The 19985-nt window shown below is 48.9% G+C and overlaps 1 protein-coding gene across 1 annotated transcript; it reads left to right on the plus strand.

Annotated features, from left to right (window-relative positions):
- Positions 1-2441: 2441 nt before the first annotated feature.
- Positions 2442-19495, plus strand: TMPRSS9 (transmembrane serine protease 9). The gene is made up of 19 exons (XM_071451934.1): positions 2442-2646; positions 4365-4513; positions 6288-6415; positions 6826-6893; positions 7323-7498; positions 8581-8622; positions 9606-9777; positions 9994-10268; positions 10446-10582; positions 11744-12059; positions 12874-13045; positions 14472-14743; positions 15411-15547; positions 16041-16398; positions 16487-16603; positions 17242-17413; positions 17724-17989; positions 18535-18671; positions 19142-19495. The coding sequence occupies exons 2-19, from the start codon at positions 4393-4395 to the stop codon at positions 19301-19303; spliced, it is 3228 nt and encodes a 1075-aa protein (XP_071308035.1). The 5' UTR covers positions 2442-2646; positions 4365-4392; the 3' UTR covers positions 19304-19495.
- The last annotated feature ends 490 nt before the right edge of the window (positions 19496-19985 follow it).

A 19985-nucleotide genomic window follows, 5' to 3' on the forward strand; every position in this document is an offset into this window, starting at 1 on the left:
TCTTCTCTCCTGCTCAGGCTCAGGTTTGGTGTCATATGTCACCTAAGGTTTATTGTTTCGGCAGCTGTGATTTTGGATGGTGAACCTACCAAGTGAGGCATATTGGAGTCTGCTTTCTGATTTTGGGGTACCTCCTTCTGGAGAACTATCCTGCTTCTGCTGTATTCCCCCTCTGAAGTTCCACAAGTCTTATCTTGGTGATAAAATCAATGGTCCTTTATTTGCCTTTGGCCACAGACTCATTATTTGCTGAGGCTGCAGGCAGATCTGCTGCTGAGCTTGTGGTCTGCCTTGGCAAGTGGCATGTTTTTCATATTTGTGCCATCATTTTGCAAAGGCTCTGTCTGGGTTTACAGGATTTACAGGTCACAGTGAGACAGTTTTACAGCCCCTGTGTCTGAAGGCTCAGCAGACACCGTATTGCTGTGCTAAGAGCCACACTACCCCATTATGGGATGAAGCAAATATTCCATTAACACTTGGTTATTCAAACGGTTGCAGCATATTGGCTGCCCTTTATCATTACAGTGTGGGAGAAACCAAGCATGCTAGAATACAGAAATGCAGCACAAAGACCCCAGAGCAGCCCAGACTTGCCATCGGGGGGGGGGTGGGGATGGGGCAGTGGTTTTCTTACATTGTCCCTTGGGGGACATCAGGGTTTCCTTGCATTAGTTATCTGTAAATGAAGTTGACTTTTGAAAACACAGGTACCACTATTTCTTTCTTGTCTTTCTTTCCTCTGGCCAACAGTTCAGAGCAGGGCGCCTCAGCTTGCGTCCCTGTGGTTGAGGGCTGCTGGTAGGGGCTGGCAGACTGGGAATGGGAGAAGCTGGAGAAGAGCAGGAGGAAGCCTGGGGCAGTGCAGTGCAAGACAGGAGTGTAAACACTCCTGTTCTGATGGGAGAGAGACTGCAGAAGGCTTAGAAGGCAGAAGAAAAGGTCTCAGGAGGTGAAAACATGAAGGTGAAGACATGGTGAGGTGAAGGAAGAGAAGTACCAAGCAGTGGAAGAAAGAAGGTCAGGGTCTGTGGAGGTGAATGAAGAAAACCAGCCCTTTTGCTGGGCAGTACTGGGAGCTCACCACTGTGCTTTAGAGTCAGGAGCTGTGGCATTTTGCAAGAAGACAGTTTCTACCTGGAAACAGGAACCTGCTCAATTTGTGCTGGAGACTGGGCCAGCCCTGCAGGTCTGTGTGGAATCACCTGGGCTGGAGAGGCACCTGCCACAGCGAGGCTGGGGCTGTGGCCAGGCATGGGCCAGCAACCAGGGGGCCTCTCTTGAGGCCCTGCCTTGTCCCTCTGCTGCTCCTGCAGGGGATCTTCCCCCAGCATGCACAGGCATGTTCTCACACACACATGTGCACGCACACACACACACGATCACACACACATGTGAGGTCACACACACTCGTGCATACACATACACGTGGGGTCACTCTCACAGTCACACACACACATACACACATTCACATGCTACTTTTCCTCTTTGACAAGAAGAGTGGGTGTTAGTGACTGTTTAGTTAGTTGGGTAAAGGAATATTTTTACCATAACACTTTATATTTTACAATTTCCCTAGTTGAATCAGCTAAGAAATAAAAGACATCTTCCAAGGAAATCCTATGGAGTGACTCAAGGCTGCCCTAGAGAAAAATTCAGATTTCTGTGGAGAAAACAAACCCTATGCTGCCAAGCAGCAGCAGCAGAGCAGGTGTGGTGGCCAACTCCCAGCACTGTGGCAGATCCTCAGGGAGAGCCGGAGATGGTGACAGTCTGCAGGACAGCTCTTGCTGACTCTGTGCTGCACATCAGACATGCCTTCTCTGCTAAAATGTAACAGTGAAAAGACACCCCACTGGTGCAGGGACTCTCGTAGGTCAGAGTTCCCCACACCCTGCTTACAAGGGCATATTTTATAACCACTTACAATTTATAAGCTGACAAAAAAAACATAAATGTGCTTTTATTTCTCAGTATTCCTATTGGAAATTCATGACTGTTAATACTCTCCCAATTTCTGCCCTACTAAAAAAAATCTACTTTTCACTCCTCTGATTTTATGTCACAATATTTTTCACTGTGTATAGTTTCTTGCCACAGATCTCCACTATGTATTTATAGATGATCCTTATTATCTTTCAGAAAAAAAAATAAATTGCAACCTCTATTTTGCTATTGCAAAATGGGCTTTCCATTTACATGTCCTTTTAATTCTTTTTTAACTCACACCACTGACAGCAAAAGAAAATAATATTTCCTTTTGCCAAAAGGGAGAACAAAGACAAGTTTTGATTGTTTTGGGAAGTAGAAAGTTTCTCTAAATAATCTATTTTCCAGTTAAAATGCCTCTGCAATCACTAATGCAAACTTTTTTCTAGGGTTCCAAGTACCTTTTTTTGTAGTATGACTTTTACATGCAACTAAGATTGTATTGTCAAAAAAAAAAAAAAAGCCAGAGCCCGTTTTGTCTGCAATTTTTATTGTTTTCCTCAGATACATCTGTTCTACCTTTGAGGTCCATTGAAGTACACTGTTGCACTGGGCAGCACACCTGAACTAGATTTCTGCGTGCCCACATTCAGCACACTGCAAGAGGGACAGTGGCTCCAAAACCTACCGAAAGAGGGAAGGAGAGATTCCTCATCTGTATGTATTCAGGCCACAAGAACCACTGGAGAAAAGGTTCCCTACTTGTCTCCCCTTAGCCAGAGCTGAATTGTCAAACAGAGATATTGTTAGCAGAACCCAGGGGCCACAGTGCTGATCTGTGCCAGGCTCAGTTACAGCTGAAAAAGAATATTTGGGTGTCTGCTAGAAAAAAGAGGCATCTTGGACAGACTCTCCCTCCCTCCCTCTCCCCTTTCTCTGTCTGCTGCCTCACAAAGAAGTGACCTTCTAAAATCTCTTATCTAGAAGCTTCTGTTTAAAGAGATGCTGACGCCTCTTGGAAAACACTGAAAAGTTCTTCTGAAACAGGGAGCTGCTTCTCCCTGTGTCCCTTTCCTCCCCTCTTCCTTTCATTGCTGGATGCATTTACATTAGAAAAGGCTGTTCCTCTGCAGCTTCTCTGAACTCCCAGTCTGATTTACAGCAGCAGGGAATCGCTGCTGTGGCAGCCCAACCTCTCCCAGCACAGAGAGGATAGGAATGTGACATGTGAGATGTCCCTCAGCAGGGCAGACTCAGGAACTGAGGAGGGAAGAGCTGTGTGGGTTTTGTACTCTTGACGCTGTCGATATCAAGACAGAGTAAAAGTTTGAGGTGATTGTGCCTTGCCAAGGCTTTTCTGGTGTCCTCTGTAAATGTGAGTTTCCCAACAGTTAGAGGTTGAGTCCTCAAAAAAATCACTCTGCAGCTGAGGAGCTCTGGACCCTTGGCCAAGAGGAGTGGACTTCTATGGATTTCCACTCTGATCTCACAAATTTTCTGAGACAACTTCAACCTGCGAGTTTGAACAGCAGCATTGTGCGTCTTCTTCATGCCTATGAGGGAGAAATATTAATACAGTAATTTAAAACATTTTAGGACCACAGGAAATCAGTGTCCCTCCTTGTCTCATCAGGCTTGTTGCAGATACTAACCTGTCTGAATGATGTAGTAACTATGTATATTACAGGCTGGTTTCATTCCTAGTAATACCCAATTGTTGATGATGTGCAAATAAAGGCCAAATATAGTCTGGCTTGTACTAGAAAAACTGCAGAGGAAAAAAACCAAAAAACAAGAGAGATACTCTCTATTTTTGGCATTTTTGAATTCACACTTGGAGCAACATAACCCATCTGAGCATCTTCAGTGCATGAAAAACATTGACATACTGAAACCAGTCAAGCAAAGGAAAACGTGGAGGCAGAAAAGGTGACATGAAGGGGCTTTGCTTCAGGTGCAGGACCACTTGGGGCAAAATACTGGAAGCACCAGTGCTAATGCTGGCCACCGGGAAGGAGAATCTGCTCATCAGGGTAGCAGCAAAGCTGTAAGCAAAGGACATATTAATTGCTCTACATTACTAGGCTTTGGGAGCTCTCAGCTAAATGCTGTAAAGTGGGGGGGGGGGAATCACCCACTGTGATTTTATAATTCATCCAGAATTCCTGCAAAAAATGTGGAATAGCATTGGGCTGTGTGAAGCCTCACCCTGAAATCTGCCTCATGAACAACTACAGGGTGAGGTTTATTACTTAGAGAGTTTTAATCCATATAACATGCACCTTGGGGATACACATAGCCTAATGCCAAGACTTCCATAGCCAGGTTGGAATGGTCCAGCAGGAGCAGACAATGATGCTCCTGTGGTAACCTTAGCTGGCATGACAGATTTCATCCCAGTCTTGTCATTTTCCTCCTCTTCTTTTTAATCACAGAGCCCATCTGTAGAGCTGCTCAGAAAGCATGGACCAGATAAAGCCAGGGCAAGGCACCCAGAGGAGGAGACTGGGGGCCTGCTGCTGGAAGGTAACTGCTGCTGCTGTGGCAGGCAGTGCAACAGCCCTGTGCCTGGGGATCCTGCTGGGTGAGTGTGCTGCCAGGTACATTCTTTCAGTTTATCACTCCAAAAGAGAAGTGGTCTGCACTGTTTATAGCAAAAATCCTCAAAACCCTCCTACTGAGATCAAAATGCAGACACCTTTCTGCACAATGCACAAAAACTACAAGGGGTGTAGTCAGCTCATGTTCTCAATATGTGACTTTGGAGCACTTTATCTTCAGTGTCTCATGATACATATGCTCTATTCCTTTCCTGCTTGACCAATCTGACGTCCTTCTATGACAAGATGACCTACCTAGTGGATGAGGGAAAGCGTCTGAATCTGGTCTATCTCAACTTCAGTAAAGCCTTTGACAGCATTTCCCATAAACATTTTCTTGGAGAAGCTGGCTGCTTATGGCTTGGATGAGTGTGCTCTTTAACGGGTAAAAACTAGCAGGATGACCAGGCCCAGAGGGTGGGAGTGAATGGAGTCACATCCAGCTGGAGACTGGTGACCAGTGGTGATCCTCAGGGCCACTTTGAAGCCAGCCCTGTTAAGTATCTTCATCAGTGGGGATAGAGGGCATCCTCAGTCAGTTCACAGATGACCCAAGCTGGGTGGGATGTTGATCTGCTGAAGCAATAGTGTGGCCATCAGGGTCAGGGCAGTGACTGTCCCTCTGTGCTGGGCACTGGTGAGGCCCCACCTCAAATCCAGCGTTCAGTTTTAAAACATCTCATGACAAGAAAGACATTGAGGGGCTGGAGCATGTCCAGAGAAGGGAACAGAGCTGGGGAAGGGTCTGGAGCACCAGAAGCAATTGAAGGAGTTTGAGGGGCTCAGTCTGGAGAATAGGAGGCTCAGGAGGAACCTTCTGGCTCTGCACAACTCCTGACAGGAGGGTGCAGCCTGGTGGGGTTTGGGCTCTGCTCCCAGGGAACAAGGACAGAAAATAGGAAAAGGCCTCAAGGTGGCCCAGGGGAGTTTAGGATTGGACATAGGGAAAATTTGTTCACTGAATGGGCTGTCCAGATCTGGTACAGGTTGCCCAGAGCAGTGGTGGAATCCCCATCCCTGCAATTTAAGCGATTTAAGAAACATGTAGATGTGGCATTAGGGAACATGGATTAATGGTGGCCTTGGCAGTGCTGGTTAAATGATTGGACTCAATGATCTCAGAGGTCTTTTCTAACCTAAACAATTCCATGATTCTATGATTCTGTCCTGTAATCTGTCTCTGTGAGTTTGAAGTTTCTTGTCACTGTACCTTGCTGCCTCTGCCATTTCCTATCACGACCACTTGCAGCCACTGAGCACTGCCTGTTTTACTGTCCCACTCCAGAGCATGGCCACCATCTCCCTCCCTCTTCCACCTCTCTCCTACTGCTTCTGCTGCCCCATGGCCACCTCAGGCCAGCATGCCAGTGAGAACCCCAGCATGACATGAATGACACATGCCACCTGTACAGTCACAGTTTCTGAGGTGGCTTCAGTACCCAGCAGAACCTTCCCAAGGCTGTTCCTGCAAGGATAGGGCCAATCTCAGGTTGCCAGGCTGTACCCGTCTGTTCATGAATTTCTGTCTCAGGCTTGACAAAAACCCACTGTTTTCAAGTTCAAACAAGTTCAGTACAAAATGCTATTCGTGCACATGCACAGGGTACCCCCGTCCAGTTATGGGGCACCCCCGAGGCCGCTGGGATGCTCAGGAATAGTCAAGCTGCTTAAAACAGGGGGTTTGAAGGACAGGATGATATTAATGTTGCAAAGCTGTGAGGAAAGCTGCCTCTGACAGACACCTTCCCTTTCTGGCAGCCTGCCATTCCACAGGAGAGGCCAGTTTTGAGCACACAGTGGAGCTGCAAGGAATCCCATTCAATAGCAGCTTACAGACAGAGAACTCAGACTACTACAGGGTGCTGACACCTGCTCTTGAGAGGCTGGTGAGTTATCTGGGCCTTCTGGGAAAACACTTGTGAAATACTGTGGTGGTAGCACCAGCAGAATCTCTAAGCCAGGGGCAGGAGGAAAACTAGGACTTCTTAAACATCAGCAGGGTACACTGTGGGGCTGAACTACACTTTGAGAGGCCCTGTCAAGGCCCTGAGAGACATTCATGGAATGGGAAATGTGTGTTCAGGCCTATTCCTTACATAGAAAAAAGATGTACTACCTCATGCCCTAAAAGCCAGGGTGGGAAAAAATTTACATATGAGCTCGACATGGGTGCTTCTGCTTACAGAGCAAGAGACCATGCACCAGCAGCTCCACATTCCAGCAAAATCCCAGGTATCATCTATTCCCATCTCCTTGGGGTCCAGTAAATGTGTGACCATCACTCTTTGCTTTGCAGTTTCTATCGAGTCTCCAGGACTCCCAGCTGAACTGGAGTTGCACTGGTTGCACCATCCTGGGCTACAGGTGAGTGTAGACAGCTATCTCTGCAGACCCTACAGCTCATGTTTCAGAGAATTCTGACAAGCCTCACCAAGAAGGTGAACTCATACCTGTGCTCTTGTTCAAAGCTAGCACAAAGAGAAACTGGTTTTTGGTCAAGGCTGGATTTTCATCTGGGATTGCAGCAATGTTCTGGATTTTTAAATTTCAAAATGCAGTCAGAAGGGCAAAGGAAAAGAATTTTGTTCAACCACAGCTTTGGGCCAAAGGAAAAAAAATTCAAATGATCATGTCAACCCAGAGCACATCCCCAGAGAAACCTTAAATTATTAAGAATCAAAATATTAAGAATAAGATTTGTTTCCTTTGAGTTCCCTGTAGACAGCTAGCACAGGAACCTGTGCTTGTACTGACCATGAAGCCAAGTTTGCCCTTAATTCTGTCTCCCAGTAGGAATGGAAACTCCAGTGTGATCGTCCATTTCCGCCTCCTCTTCACCCCCCAGGATTCCCAACCCCTGAGCTCTACCTTGGAGGAGGAAGCTTTCAGGCATGGGCTGGCAGCTGCCCTGCACAAGCAGGGTTTCTCCCTGGCTGCCTACGGGACCATCTCCTCAGCCTCCCTCACAGGTACGGCCCTGCTGCCCCTGCCGGGCAGGCAGAGCAGGGGGCACACAGCTAAGCCACCATGAGTCAGCCAAACTGCTGCAGGGTTTTAGCTCTGAATGTCCAGTCAAGGCTTTGTGTCCAACAGCAATGTTAGAAATTGGGGTGCTGGCAGGCACCCAGCAAACTGATAAAATGATCTGCCTGGCTCCCAGCTGCTCCAGCTTCACCAGACAGCAGCAGAAACCAGCCTAGATCTTGTCAGCTTAAAAGAGACATTTGTGGAGTCCCCAGATACCTCTCCAACACTAATGCTATCCAGCTGCTCTGCACTGCAAGAGCAGGTTGAGGGACCCACAGCAAGAATAGAACCTAAAGCATAAATTGCAACTGCTTTGGCTTTTCTTGCAGCACCTGAAATCAGTCTGAGGGATAGGGAATGAAGCTCCAGGAGGTTAATGGCTGGGTTGTCTGTACCTACCTGTGCACAGTAGCCCTTAGGCAGACCTCAGAGTTGTAGCAATAACTACAGCTCAGGTTGCTATTTCTCATAGTTGAATTACTCTCTGAAACCACCTGACAAGAAATTCGCCTTTCCTTCTGTGACTGTGGAGTTGCATGTGACTGTAGGACTCCAGGTCCAGCCAATTAAAAAAAACCCATGAGCCTGGGAAACAAGAAGGTGTGGGCTCCTCTGTAGCTCCCTCTGCACCCTCTGCCAGAATGGGCAGGATCCCTGGATCTCTGTGAGCCTTGTGCTGCCCAAACAGAAGGTGCTGGGAGTCCCCTTGGCTTTAGGCAAACAGTTTTGCATAGCTTCAGCCCCAGTCTGCTCCTGAGAGGCAGCTCACTTCCACAACTTTTAGGAATTTCTCTCTGCATGTGGAGTCACCCCAAAGCCTGCAGGGCACTAGGGAGCTGTGCCTCCCCTGCTCTGTGGACATGGGCCCTGCCTCACACTGGCCACAGGTGGGCACAGAGATCACCAGGCAGGAAAGGAAGATGCAGCAAAGGCCGTGGCAGCCCCAGCCCAGGAACACAGCTCCAGGACCTGAGGCTGGGCTGCCCTGCCCTTGCTGATCCTGATTCCTTCCTCTTTGTCCCAGGTCCCAACAAGGTTTCTTCCCACAGACCTGGACTGAAATCAGGTAAGAGCCAGGCAGCAGGAAGAATCACCTGCACTCTGCAGCCTCCTCCTCCTCTTCCTCACCAGCAGCCTGGATACAGATACAGGCTTGGGCCCCATCTTGTTCATAGCCTGGTGGTCCAGGGGCCTGCAAGCTCAAAACAAGCTGCAGCTCTGCTCCCAGCACCATCCTGCAGGGACTCTGGGGCAGCCAGGGAGCAGAAGGACAAGGATACAGTGGTGGTTGCCCCTGGGGAAGGCAGGGGATAGTTGCTGCGTGGACTGCAGAAGACATGAGTGACTCAAGCCTTGCTGTCCCCAGGGAGCTGCCCTTGGGACACAGGCTTGCTCCAACATCCAGTATGTGAAAAGAAAGCCCTGAATGTGACAGCCAAACAGGCTGTGCTGATGCCTCTGATGGAAGGGGCTGTGCTGAATCTCCCACAGCAGGTCTCCTGGACATAGAACCCAGCCACAACCCACTGTTGGCAGACCTTGACAGGTGGGACACCAGTGGCTCTCAGGCACTGAAACCAGCCAAGGACATGCCATGACTTTTCAAGGCAATAGTAAATGGCTGCATCGGGATGAGGAACACTGTGCCCTGGAAACACCTTGGTCCCATCAACTGTGATGGGTTGTGGTGACAAGGTCCACCTTACTGGTGGGCTGGCACAATGGACAAGAGCCACATGCCCATGAGCTGCTGGAAGCTCATCACAAGGCAGTAGCTAAGCTCATCAAACTAGTCAGGATGCTCCTCTACAGTTTCTTGCTCTAGAAGAATTTCAGGGAGGATGCTGTGATGGCCCAGTGCTTTGCAGTGCTCTTCCCAAGCCTGCAGGGTAAAGGCTGCTTTGTGACATCCCAAGTACCACTCTGCTGCTTGAGCATATGCCAGCAGCACACACAAAGCTGAAGCAGCTTTTCCCACTTGCCCCCAGGAGTGTGTTGCTGGGGTGCAGTAGCAGGATCCTGAGGCACTGAGTTTCTCCTCCCTTGCAGACTGTGGGAGTCGTCCTGCCATGCAGACTGCCAGCAGGATAGTCGGAGGCTCAGAGGCATCCAGAGGGGAGTTCCCATGGCAAGTCAGCCTTCGAGAGAACAATGAGCACTTCTGCGGTGCTGCAATCCTCACAGAGAAGTGGCTGGTGTCTGCTGCTCACTGCTTTACTGAGTAAGTTTCAGTCACACCACTTTCCACCCTCCATCCCTGTTCCAAAAGCTGCCATATCTGCTCAAGCTCCCACTGCACCTTTCTGCCCCACCATGGGGAGAATGAGGAGTTTCCATCACTCCTGGAGTGGATGGCAGGATGGGCAGTAGGCAGCTTGGGTTTGCAGGACAATGTTGTGGCTGCAGGTTCACATGGCTCACACTGTCTCTCCTCTAGGTTTCAGGACCCAGCCATGTGGGCAGCTTACACAGGGACCACCTCCCTCAGAGGCTCAGATGGCAGTGCAGTGAAAATGGACATTTCACAGATCATCCCACACCCCTCTTACAACGCTGACACAGCTGACTATGATGTGGCCGTGCTGGAGCTGAAGAGACCTGTGACCTTCACTAAGTACATCCAGCCCGTGTGCCTGCCAGATGCTGGCCATCACTTCCCCACCAGCAAGAAGTGCCTTATCTCTGGCTGGGGCTACCTCAAGGAGGATTTCTGTAAGCAAAGCATGGCAGGCAGCAGAGGAGACGTGGTGGGGTGTGAGTGGGGCAGAAGGCATAAGGGGAAGGGAACTCAGACCTTGCTCTGGCCAGCTGAGGTGGGCTGTACCCTGAGCTGCTGATCCTGTGCAGGGCTTCCTGCACTGAGCTCATAACTGTGTCTTTCTCATTCAGTGGTGAAACCGGAGTTCCTGCAGAAAGCAACAGTGGAGCTCCTGGACCAGAACCTATGTTCCAGTCTCTACAGCCATGTCCTCACAGACAGGATGATGTGTGCTGGCTACCTGGAGGGGAAGGTTGACTCCTGTCAGGTAAGCTTTGCCCAGAGAAGATGGCACACCTGCCCACATAAAGCTTTTTCCTCCCAGTATGCATCAAGTGACACTTCAATAAGCAGAACTGACACTATGGTCACTGTTTCCCACTGAGGTTTGAGGCCCTGCCTTGGACCCAAGCACAGATCAGTGACTGCAGAAGACACAAATGAGGATATGTTCTTTACTGCTTAGAGCAGGGTACTGTTTTTTAAGGGGCTCTTTCAGTTAATTAACTACTTTTCTCATCTTCTTGAACTGTCATCAGGGCTGGCCCTACCAATATTCCACACAGGTCTTCAGATCCAGATGGGCAAAGGGCAGCAGTGGAAACTAAAACATACACAACAGTTTTTGTTGAACAACAGAGTGGTTTTTTAGTTTTTTTTCCATCCTGGAACTGCAAGTGGTGAGCTGGAGACAGGCCTGCCTTTGATAGTATGGAGAGAGGAGAACTGTGATGCCAGAGGAGGACTGTGATTTCCAGGTCTGTCTCTGTGGCTTGGCAGGAACATTCAAACCAACAGAAACAAATCTGCACTTTTCTGGTGGTAGTGCTTCGTATTTCTGCACCAAATACAGCACAAACACCAGAGAAGGGGCCAAGAATTGAAGATTCAAAGTTGGGTCATGAACATGATCCATCTGGTTATTAATTACTGATCTAGAGCAATCTCATCCCCAGAAGGCATTACCAGCTTCACAGACACCACATGTCCATCAGTGATAGTCACAGGGCCCCACAAGAACCAAGAACTGAACCACTTCTGACATCAAGATGCAAACATTAATCTGGTCTCCCTGGGTTGTGTATCAGGCAATGAACACCCATCATCTGGTTGTGTATGGGCTGCTAGGATTAACCTTTATGAGGTTTAACAAATTATTAAAGCAGTAGAAATGCTTAATCCTAGATTTTACAGATTGTGTCCTTTGTTCTTCTGGCATATAAAGGGCACGAGGCTTCTGTGTGATAGCAGGACAGCATGCCCACATGGAGGAACACCCAAAGGCCAGCACCCAAATGCTCCACTCATCACTAGGCTGGAGCAAATGTAAAGGGACAGAGAGACTCCAGCTGGTAGAGGGATCCTGAGGGTGGCCAGGGCAAGCTCAGTGCATCGCCAGGGAGAGCTCACCATCTGCTTTCTCTTGCAGGGTGACTCTGGTGGGCCTCTGGTTTGCCAAGAACCATCTGGCAGGTTTTTTCTGGCGGGAATTGTGAGTTGGGGCATTGGATGTGCTGAAGCCAGGCGGCCTGGGGTTTATACACGTGTTACCAAACTCAGAGACTGGATCTTGGATGCTATTTCTGCCTTCCCTACCTCCATAGCCCGTACTGTTCCTCCAGTGCACTTCAGGACTAACAGTAACACAGTCAGTGCTGAAGAGGTCAACACCACCACTGGAGCAACCCCGACCACCTTACCAGCCCCAGCTGCCAGCAGGCCAGGGGCAGCAGCAGGACCACAAGGTATGAGCACCCACAGTGGGTGCACCTTGGCAGGCAGAGTGGCTGGTATAGGTCCAAACATCAGGTTCATTCCTCCACTAACCTAAGCTGACCTTTTGTAGGGTGAGCCACACAACTTTGCCAAAGTGCTAAGGTACAAAGCCACTATATGGCTGCCCTAGCTCAGTCCAGAGCAACCTGGCAAAGTCACTCAGTACTTCTGCAGTTCCATGCTCTCCTTTGCTTTTGTGACTATGTGATCTTGCTGTGTAACTGGTCTGCTCTGGCAGGCCCAGAACAGGTCACTAAGGCACAGCAGCATCTGACAGTATTTAATCTGTTGATCACTTACTTTTGCTTGCCACCTAAGGAACTCCCAGCAGTTCAAAACTGATAGCTGTCCCTTCACAGCAGCCATGCTCCCTGAAGGGAAGGAGGGCAAGTGCCTGTAGGATGACCTGTCCACTCCAAGGAGTGCTCCCAGCGGCTTTGCAAGGAGATGCAAATGAAGGGTATTTTTCTAAATCTAGAATAATATTTTATCTGGAATGGCAAGGCTAAAAGGCATGGAGCTACTGATTACTCTGCCTTCAAGAAAGGCCCAGGATTCACAACTTGCTGAGAGCAAGATGCAGAACAGCATTTTGTGTGAAAGTCCAGCTGTACATGGCCACCATCAGGCACTGCCACTATCAGCCAGCAGGGCTTGGGTAGATATCTCACACCTCAGGCATAACCTATCCCTGCTAAGCCTTACTGGTTAGAGAGAGTGAAGTCTTTCCTTGCTTATCCTCTGCTAGGAATACTCACAAGTCATGCTTTGTCTTTTGTTCAGAGTGTGGAGGACGACCTGGGTTCTCTAAACCCAGCAAGATTGTGGGAGGAACAGATGCTTCCAGAGGAGAGATCCCTTGGCAAGTCAGCCTGAAAGAAGACTCCAGACATTTCTGTGGAGCCACCATCATTGGGAACCGCTGGCTGCTGTCAGCAGCTCACTGCTTCAATGAGTAAGAGCCCATCCCTGTCCCTGCTCCAGCTCACCTGCCCACCGGCACAGAGCTGCACAGCCAAATCCACAGTGTGGCACTGGGGTCAAGAAATGGAAATCAAGGACAAATGTTGGACATTAATTTTTGCTATAGCTAGACATTCATAGCAAAAAGGAGTTTGTGGGGAGGTTGGAATGAGGCAGAGAAAGGTTAAAGCAGCCTGATCAGGGAGAAAGGACAACATATCTAAGAGGGGTGGAAGAAAGTGCCGCAAGAGAGTTTCTTTAATAATCTTAACCTTAAAAAATTGTCTGTAATATGTGAAATAGAGACACATGGTCAGCTGGTAAAGGGAAAATGGTCAGTTAAATCCTGCATAGTTCTGTTAAACTGCAAGAACCCAAGCCTAGGTTTATAAGTAGCCTAAAGAAGTGAGTAGCAAGAAGATAATGCTTGTCAAGAATAAATTCCTGAAAGCAGAAAAGGTGGGTTACTAATTCTGAAGGATTTTAAGACAACCTCATGCATTAAACGGCTGGGCCATAAAGGAGCAAGTGAAATGCAAGGTAGGCAAGTGTGAAATGAGGTACACAGCACAACCAATAGTGCTGTCTGTCTGTGAATGAGGATGAGCCTCCATCAGCTATTGCAGTTCAAAACAAGAGGTCAGAAACATGTGGATATTGCCCTGACAGCAGCAGTCCTGTGGCAGAGGCAGTTAATGAGCACAGGAATGCACTAAAAAATATGGGAGATGAGTGGGATGTCGCTGGTAATGCACAGCACACCAACTGCTCCAACATCACAGGGAGGGCAAGAGTAATACCATGTGCATGTGTCCACAAGGTTCAGGGATGAGCAGGGTGTGGAGCAGCATCATAACAAGCACAACAAAAGAGATCAGACTAGACCTGGGGAAAAAAAAACCCAACTAATGGGAAGGCAGTGTTTGATGGGACTGTACAATAATGAAGGGTACAAAATGTTTAGGGAATGCCTTTTGACTGTCTTTTTAAGATACCAAATAATCACTAAGAGCAGGTGGAAAACAATCAAAAGGAAGCAGTTTTTCTAATAAATGTAATTAAGCTAAATATTTAAAATTCATCTGGGGTTAAAAAAAGAATAAAACACAACTTTAGAAAAATCCAAATAAAACCAAAAAATCCAGCAAGATCTACTGAATAGAGAGACACCACCTGTGTGCCAGAACACTCCTGAAATCACAAATTCCTGAAGGTAAAGAGAGGATTATTACTGCATGTTTATTTGCTCTTCAGGTGATATCCAACAGGTGCCACTGTTGGAAACAGTTCTTTGGGCCTGACTTAGTAGGGCTGCTCTGCTGCATGCTGATCATGTAAAGCTGTCTCTAATTTCAATGTTAGAATTCATGCCAGGGATAAGTGTGTGAGTATGCACATTTAGGTTTATGTATTTGCAGGACAATGCCAGAAGAGATTGAAGCCTATGTGGGAACAACATCAATAAACGGAACAGACGAGAATGCAGTGAAAGTCAATGTAACAAGAGTGATCCCACATCCCCTCTTCAACCCCATGATTCTGGACTTTGATGTGGCTGTACTTGAACTGGCAAGACCTCTTGTCTTCAACAAATACATACAGCCTGTGTGCCTCCCACTAGCCATGCAGAAGTTTCCTGTTGGCAAGAAATGCCTCATTTCTGGATGGGGTGACCTCCAGGAAGGGAATGGTAAGCAGTAATGCATTACCTGCTGATTTGCCTTGGAGCAGTGATACCCTGAGCAGCAAAGCCCGTGCCCAATCCACATTCCTGGGAATGTATAGGACAGGGGTCAGTAACAGGGACAGTCAGGAACCAACAGAAACACAAGAATAAGCAAGAATAAAGGCACACAGAGCACTACCTTAAGCCACAATTACCTAGGAGAGGCAGCTTGGTGGGAACCAGGAGAAACCTGCCGGACCGCCCTCAGTAGCTCTACTGTGCTAAACAAGTGTCAGGTGCTTGCCTCAGAGCCTGCTGCAGCCCCGGCAGGATGGTATGTCAGCCACTCAGTCACAGAGGTGTTCCAAGCAATGAGCATAAGCAAAGATCCCACTATAAGGAGAAAGCCTGAGAGTGGCACATGTGCTACCAAAGAAGTCCAGCTGACAAGAAGCCCACAAACTCTCAGGAGCATGGGACACAAACTGTGCAGAATCCTTAGCACAGACACGAAACTGCACCCTGGGGTGAGCCCCAAGCTTCAGGGCTGCAGAGAAAACAGGTTTTATAGGACTCAATTCCCATGTGGGATTAGAGCCTGTTTTCCCAAAATATGTGTTGAGTCAGTCTAAAAGCCATTAGCTAGCTCCTTCCCTCTGCTGCACTCACTAATTCTGTGATTTTCATGCAGACACCAAGCCCGAGATCCTGCAGAAAGCATCTGTGGGCATCATAGAACAGAACACCTGCAACTTCCTCTACAACTTCTCCCTCACTGACCGAATGATCTGTGCTGGCTTCATGGAGGGGTTGGTAGACTCATGCCAGGTAAAAGTGTGGGATTTCTCTACTCTGTAGATTGTTCTTGAAAGCTGGGCTAACTCTGCTTTCAGCAGATCCTTGTGAAATATTTACTGAGCTGCTGTAATCCAGCTGTGTAATTCACATGTACTTGAGCACAAAAAAAAATCCAGCCCACTTCTTTGGAGATTTAGGAAAGCAAATAAAGCTCCACCAAGTTGAGAATTACTTAAACCAACATCCCACCACTCTGGCCAGACAAATCCTGGATGAAGCAGGTCTCCTCCTGGCAGAGTCAGTGGCAGTTGGTGGCAGCTGTGGAAAGGTGCTGACAGGAGCCAGGTTGAGTCACTGACCCCAACTTCAATTTCTCCACACTCATGCCCTGCATACACACTGCATGACAGCAGACAGGCCCACAAGGCTGGAGGAAGAAGAGTTGAGGGTAGTTAAGTCCTTCTGGTGTGTCTGAGGGCAGACCTGATTGGACTGAGCAGCCATTGCCTTGCTTCTTCTGCAGGGAGATTCAGGTGGGCCCTTGGCCTGTGAGATGACTCCAGGAGTGTTTTACCTTGCTGGCATTGTGAGCTGGGGATTTGGTTGTGCCCAGGCTATGAGACCTGGTGTGTACTCCAGAATTACCAAACTCACAGACTGGATCCTGGACACTATCTCCCAGTTGCCCAGTGGTGGCACAAGCATCCCTTCCAGTTCAGCCATCCCTAGAACTTCTACCACAGCCATTTTTATCCAGCCCAGCACAATGGCTGCAGGTCCAGCCAGCAGAACCACCCTGCGGACAAAGATGAGTTCAACCATGAGCGAAACTTCTACAGCTCTGAGAACAACCGAGACTGCCAAGCCTACCCAAACCCCAGGTAAAACTGATAACTGATGCATTGACATGTTGGCAGGAGGCCTCCAGCATAGAGGGTACTGAGCAGGTCATGGGTTATTGCCTTCTAGTGGTGCCTTGTACCAGCCTCACTTTCAAGTGTTCCAGCAAGGTGTGTATTGGAAAAGAAAATCCTGAATGTGATGGTGTTGTGGACTGCAGCAATGGCTTCGATGAGCACAACTGTGGTGAGTTCTTCTCTGTAGCCCATGGCTGCTGCCAGCTCTACATGACCTGGACTCCACAGTGGTAGCCACCATATTAACACTGGCTGTCTTGGGCCCAGACACTGGGGTCCTAGGCCAGCCCACTATGGTCCAGATCGTACTTGCTCTGCCAGAGCCTAAAACAAGATACAGCTGGATGAGCTGAATCCAAATTTACTGCCAGAAAGTGCAGCCTCTTCTACTCTGCTACAGACATTAGAACCCATTTCCCAGCACACAGGCCTTTTGGCCAGTCAGTCTGGTAGCACAAGGTGGCAAGACGGGTCTGCGCAACATGGCAGCCCAGAAAGTGTCTTGGCATCCCTGGGACTGCACTTTGGGCTGCACATTCCTTGCTGTTTGATAGCTGAGCTGGGCCATCCAAATACCTGCTCCTCACATACCACATCCCTGGAAGGTGTGATCTGTGATAACAAGTCTGCAAAATACACCCTGTCCATCAAGCCTTGCCTCAGCTGGGTGAACTGAATTCATCACATCCTACTGTCCTGTACATGCTCCCCCAGAAGGCTGTCCCACAGCACAGGTTATGGAAGGCAGGAAGTAATTCCTTCCATTTATGGTTATTTAAAACCATGGTGCTTCTTCCTGTGTTCCAGACTGTGGCTCAACAACAGCTCTGGCCTTTAGCAAGATTGTGGGTGGCAGCAGCGCGGCTCGAGGAGAATGGCCCTGGCAAGTCAGTCTCTGGCTTCGGCGGAAGGAGCACAAGTGTGGGGCTGTCCTTATTGCTGACCGGTGGCTGCTCTCTGCAGCTCACTGCTTTGACATGTAAGTCTGAGATAAGCTAGTTAAGTCAGCTGGCTCTTGCCTCAGTCCCATCAGCCAACCTGCCCTTCCCCTCCCTTGTGGTCCAGCACCTGGCTGGCATGCTGTGCCCCACAGGAAGCACACACCCCCTATCAGAAATGCCCCTAGAGGTAAGTGTGAAAAGGAATGGATGGAACAAAGCCTGAGTACACCCATTGGTTCTGGAGACAGGGGTCCTGACCTCCTAAGGTGTGGCCAGCCCCACAAGTGGAGGGATGGCCCTCCTTGTGAGGCTATGCTCCTAACAGCCAGGTTTGCTGTCTTTCTGCAGTTACAGTGACCCCAAAATGTGGGTGGCTTATCTAGGAACACCCTTCCTGAGTGGCATCGATGGCAAAATGGAGAAAATATTTCGTATCTACAAACACCCCTTTTACAACGTCTACAGCCTAGACTATGATGTGGCACTACTGGAGCTGAGCACACCTGTCACGTTCAGCAGCACCATCAGACCTATATGTCTCCCAGACAATTCTCATATCTTCCATGAAGGGGCCAGATGCTTCATCACAGGCTGGGGCTCCACAAAGGAAGGAGGTACTGGATAAAGAGGGCCCTCCCACAACCATGATGGCCAAGCTCAGTGCTTGGCCACCTACACTGCAACACAAGCCCAAACATCTGAGTTCTCACACCACTGCCCCAAGCACTCCTATCCTAGGCTATATGCTGCAGAGGATACCAAGCTGGGCAAGGCCTGGTGTCACCATCATCTCCTCCCCAGCTACCATGCACACTACTCCCCCATTTTATCACACCTCTTTCCTCTTGAAGCTTTCCCAAGCTTTTTACATGCCAGCCACTGTGCTCTCCACCCCCACAGCAGCTGCTCCAGCTGTGCTCCTGCAGTCCAAGGACCACCCCAATACCAAATTGGACCACTCCAATTTGTGTCTGGTCAGTCAAGCTGCCTGACAAATGACACACCCAAGGGACCTTCTGGAGTTTGCTCTGCTGAACCAGGTGACTCACTTTCCCAGAGCAGGTCTCTCCCTCTGGCAAACAAGTAAGAGACCCCACTTCACATGCTGCTATTTCTCATGTGCTCTTCACCCAGCTAACAGCAATACTTGTCTCCTCAGGTCTCATGTCAAAGCATCTGCAAAAAGCAGCAGTGAACATGATTGGAGACCAGGCCTGCAAAAAGTTCTACCCTGTCCAGATCAGCAGCAGGATGCTGTGTGCTGGTTTCCCACAGGGCACCGTCGACAGCTGCTCAGTGAGTACAAGAGCAACAAATGCTGTGGCTGGGACAGAGCAAACTTGTGCCAAGTCCCTAGACTATAGTCTCTCAGGAGGGCCCTGCCCTGCCTCCCCTAGCTCAGATGTCTGTCCATCAACTGGCTGCTGCTTTTATCCACGTCCATCCTGCATACACCTCATGCTGCTTGCCCCACCAACCTGTGACAGATCAGGGAAATACACAGAGAAGTAATGCTAGGAGACCACATGGGGCCTGTTCCATGACCCTACTGTACCTCTAAACACACTCTTCTATATTCCAGAACCCCAGCTTCAGATTGTTCATGCAGGTACATCACTGAGCAGTTCTCCAGCTTGGAATGCAGCTCCTGGGGAAGTGGGGAACAGGACAGCAAATGTCTATGCCCCAGAGAGAAAGAACATTTCACAGCTGGGGGAGCTGCACTGCTTGTGGCTTGATACTGGATCCTTTTCCTCTCTCTGCAGGGTGATGCAGGTGGGCCCCTGGCATGTAAAGAACCTTCAGGGAAGTGGTTTCTAGCAGGAATCACAAGCTGGGGCTATGGCTGTGCCAGGCCATACTTCCCTGGTGTCTACACCAAAGTGACAGCTGTCCAAGGCTGGATTGTGCAGAACCTCAAGCTCTGAAACTGCATTTCACCACTCAGGGAAGGTGATGAATGAGAGGAATAACTGCCAGAGGATGCACTAACCCCTCAGTTACTGTACATTTTTCTGATGCTGCAAAGGGGTGAAGACAGCCTTGCAGGTGTTGTGTGACCTGCTGGTTGTTATCAAAGCATTTGATAACTGCTTTGCATAGAAAGGTACAAATTCTAAACTTTTTCTATAAATAAATGAAGCCTATCTCATCTTAAGACCTGGCCAAATATACTGCGCATTAAAACGTGACCTTCCTAGTTGGATGGGTGCCGGAAATATCTGCCAAAAATTCATGGAGTTTGGCTGACCCCTGCCTATGAGCTGTCAATCCCATGGCCAAGCCAGCAGACTTGTGACCTTTCCCCCAGCCCAAAGTTATGCCCTTGCAGAAGCTTCAGACCTCACTGACTCGATGGAGCTGTTGTGCTGTGCAGTGGCTTTTGGGAAGGGTATGATGCTGTTTCCAATTAGTGTGTGGGACTAGAGAGCTCAGTGATGACCTCCTAGCACACCATTTGATCCTAAGAGAATGCAGGACTAGAACACTTGGGAGTTCAGACTGCACAGGCCCTGACCTGTACTAGAGTATAAGGAGGGGCTTTTCACACATCCCCATGCACCTCGTTTAGCCTTAGGTAACAGGTGATTAAACTGGCAAAGATTAAGA

Source organism: Agelaius tricolor, unplaced genomic scaffold (assembly GCF_023055355.1).
Source record: "Agelaius tricolor isolate 1412-34295 unplaced genomic scaffold, bAgeTri1.0.p SCAF_33, whole genome shotgun sequence".
NCBI lineage: Eukaryota > Metazoa > Chordata > Aves > Passeriformes > Icteridae > Agelaius > Agelaius tricolor.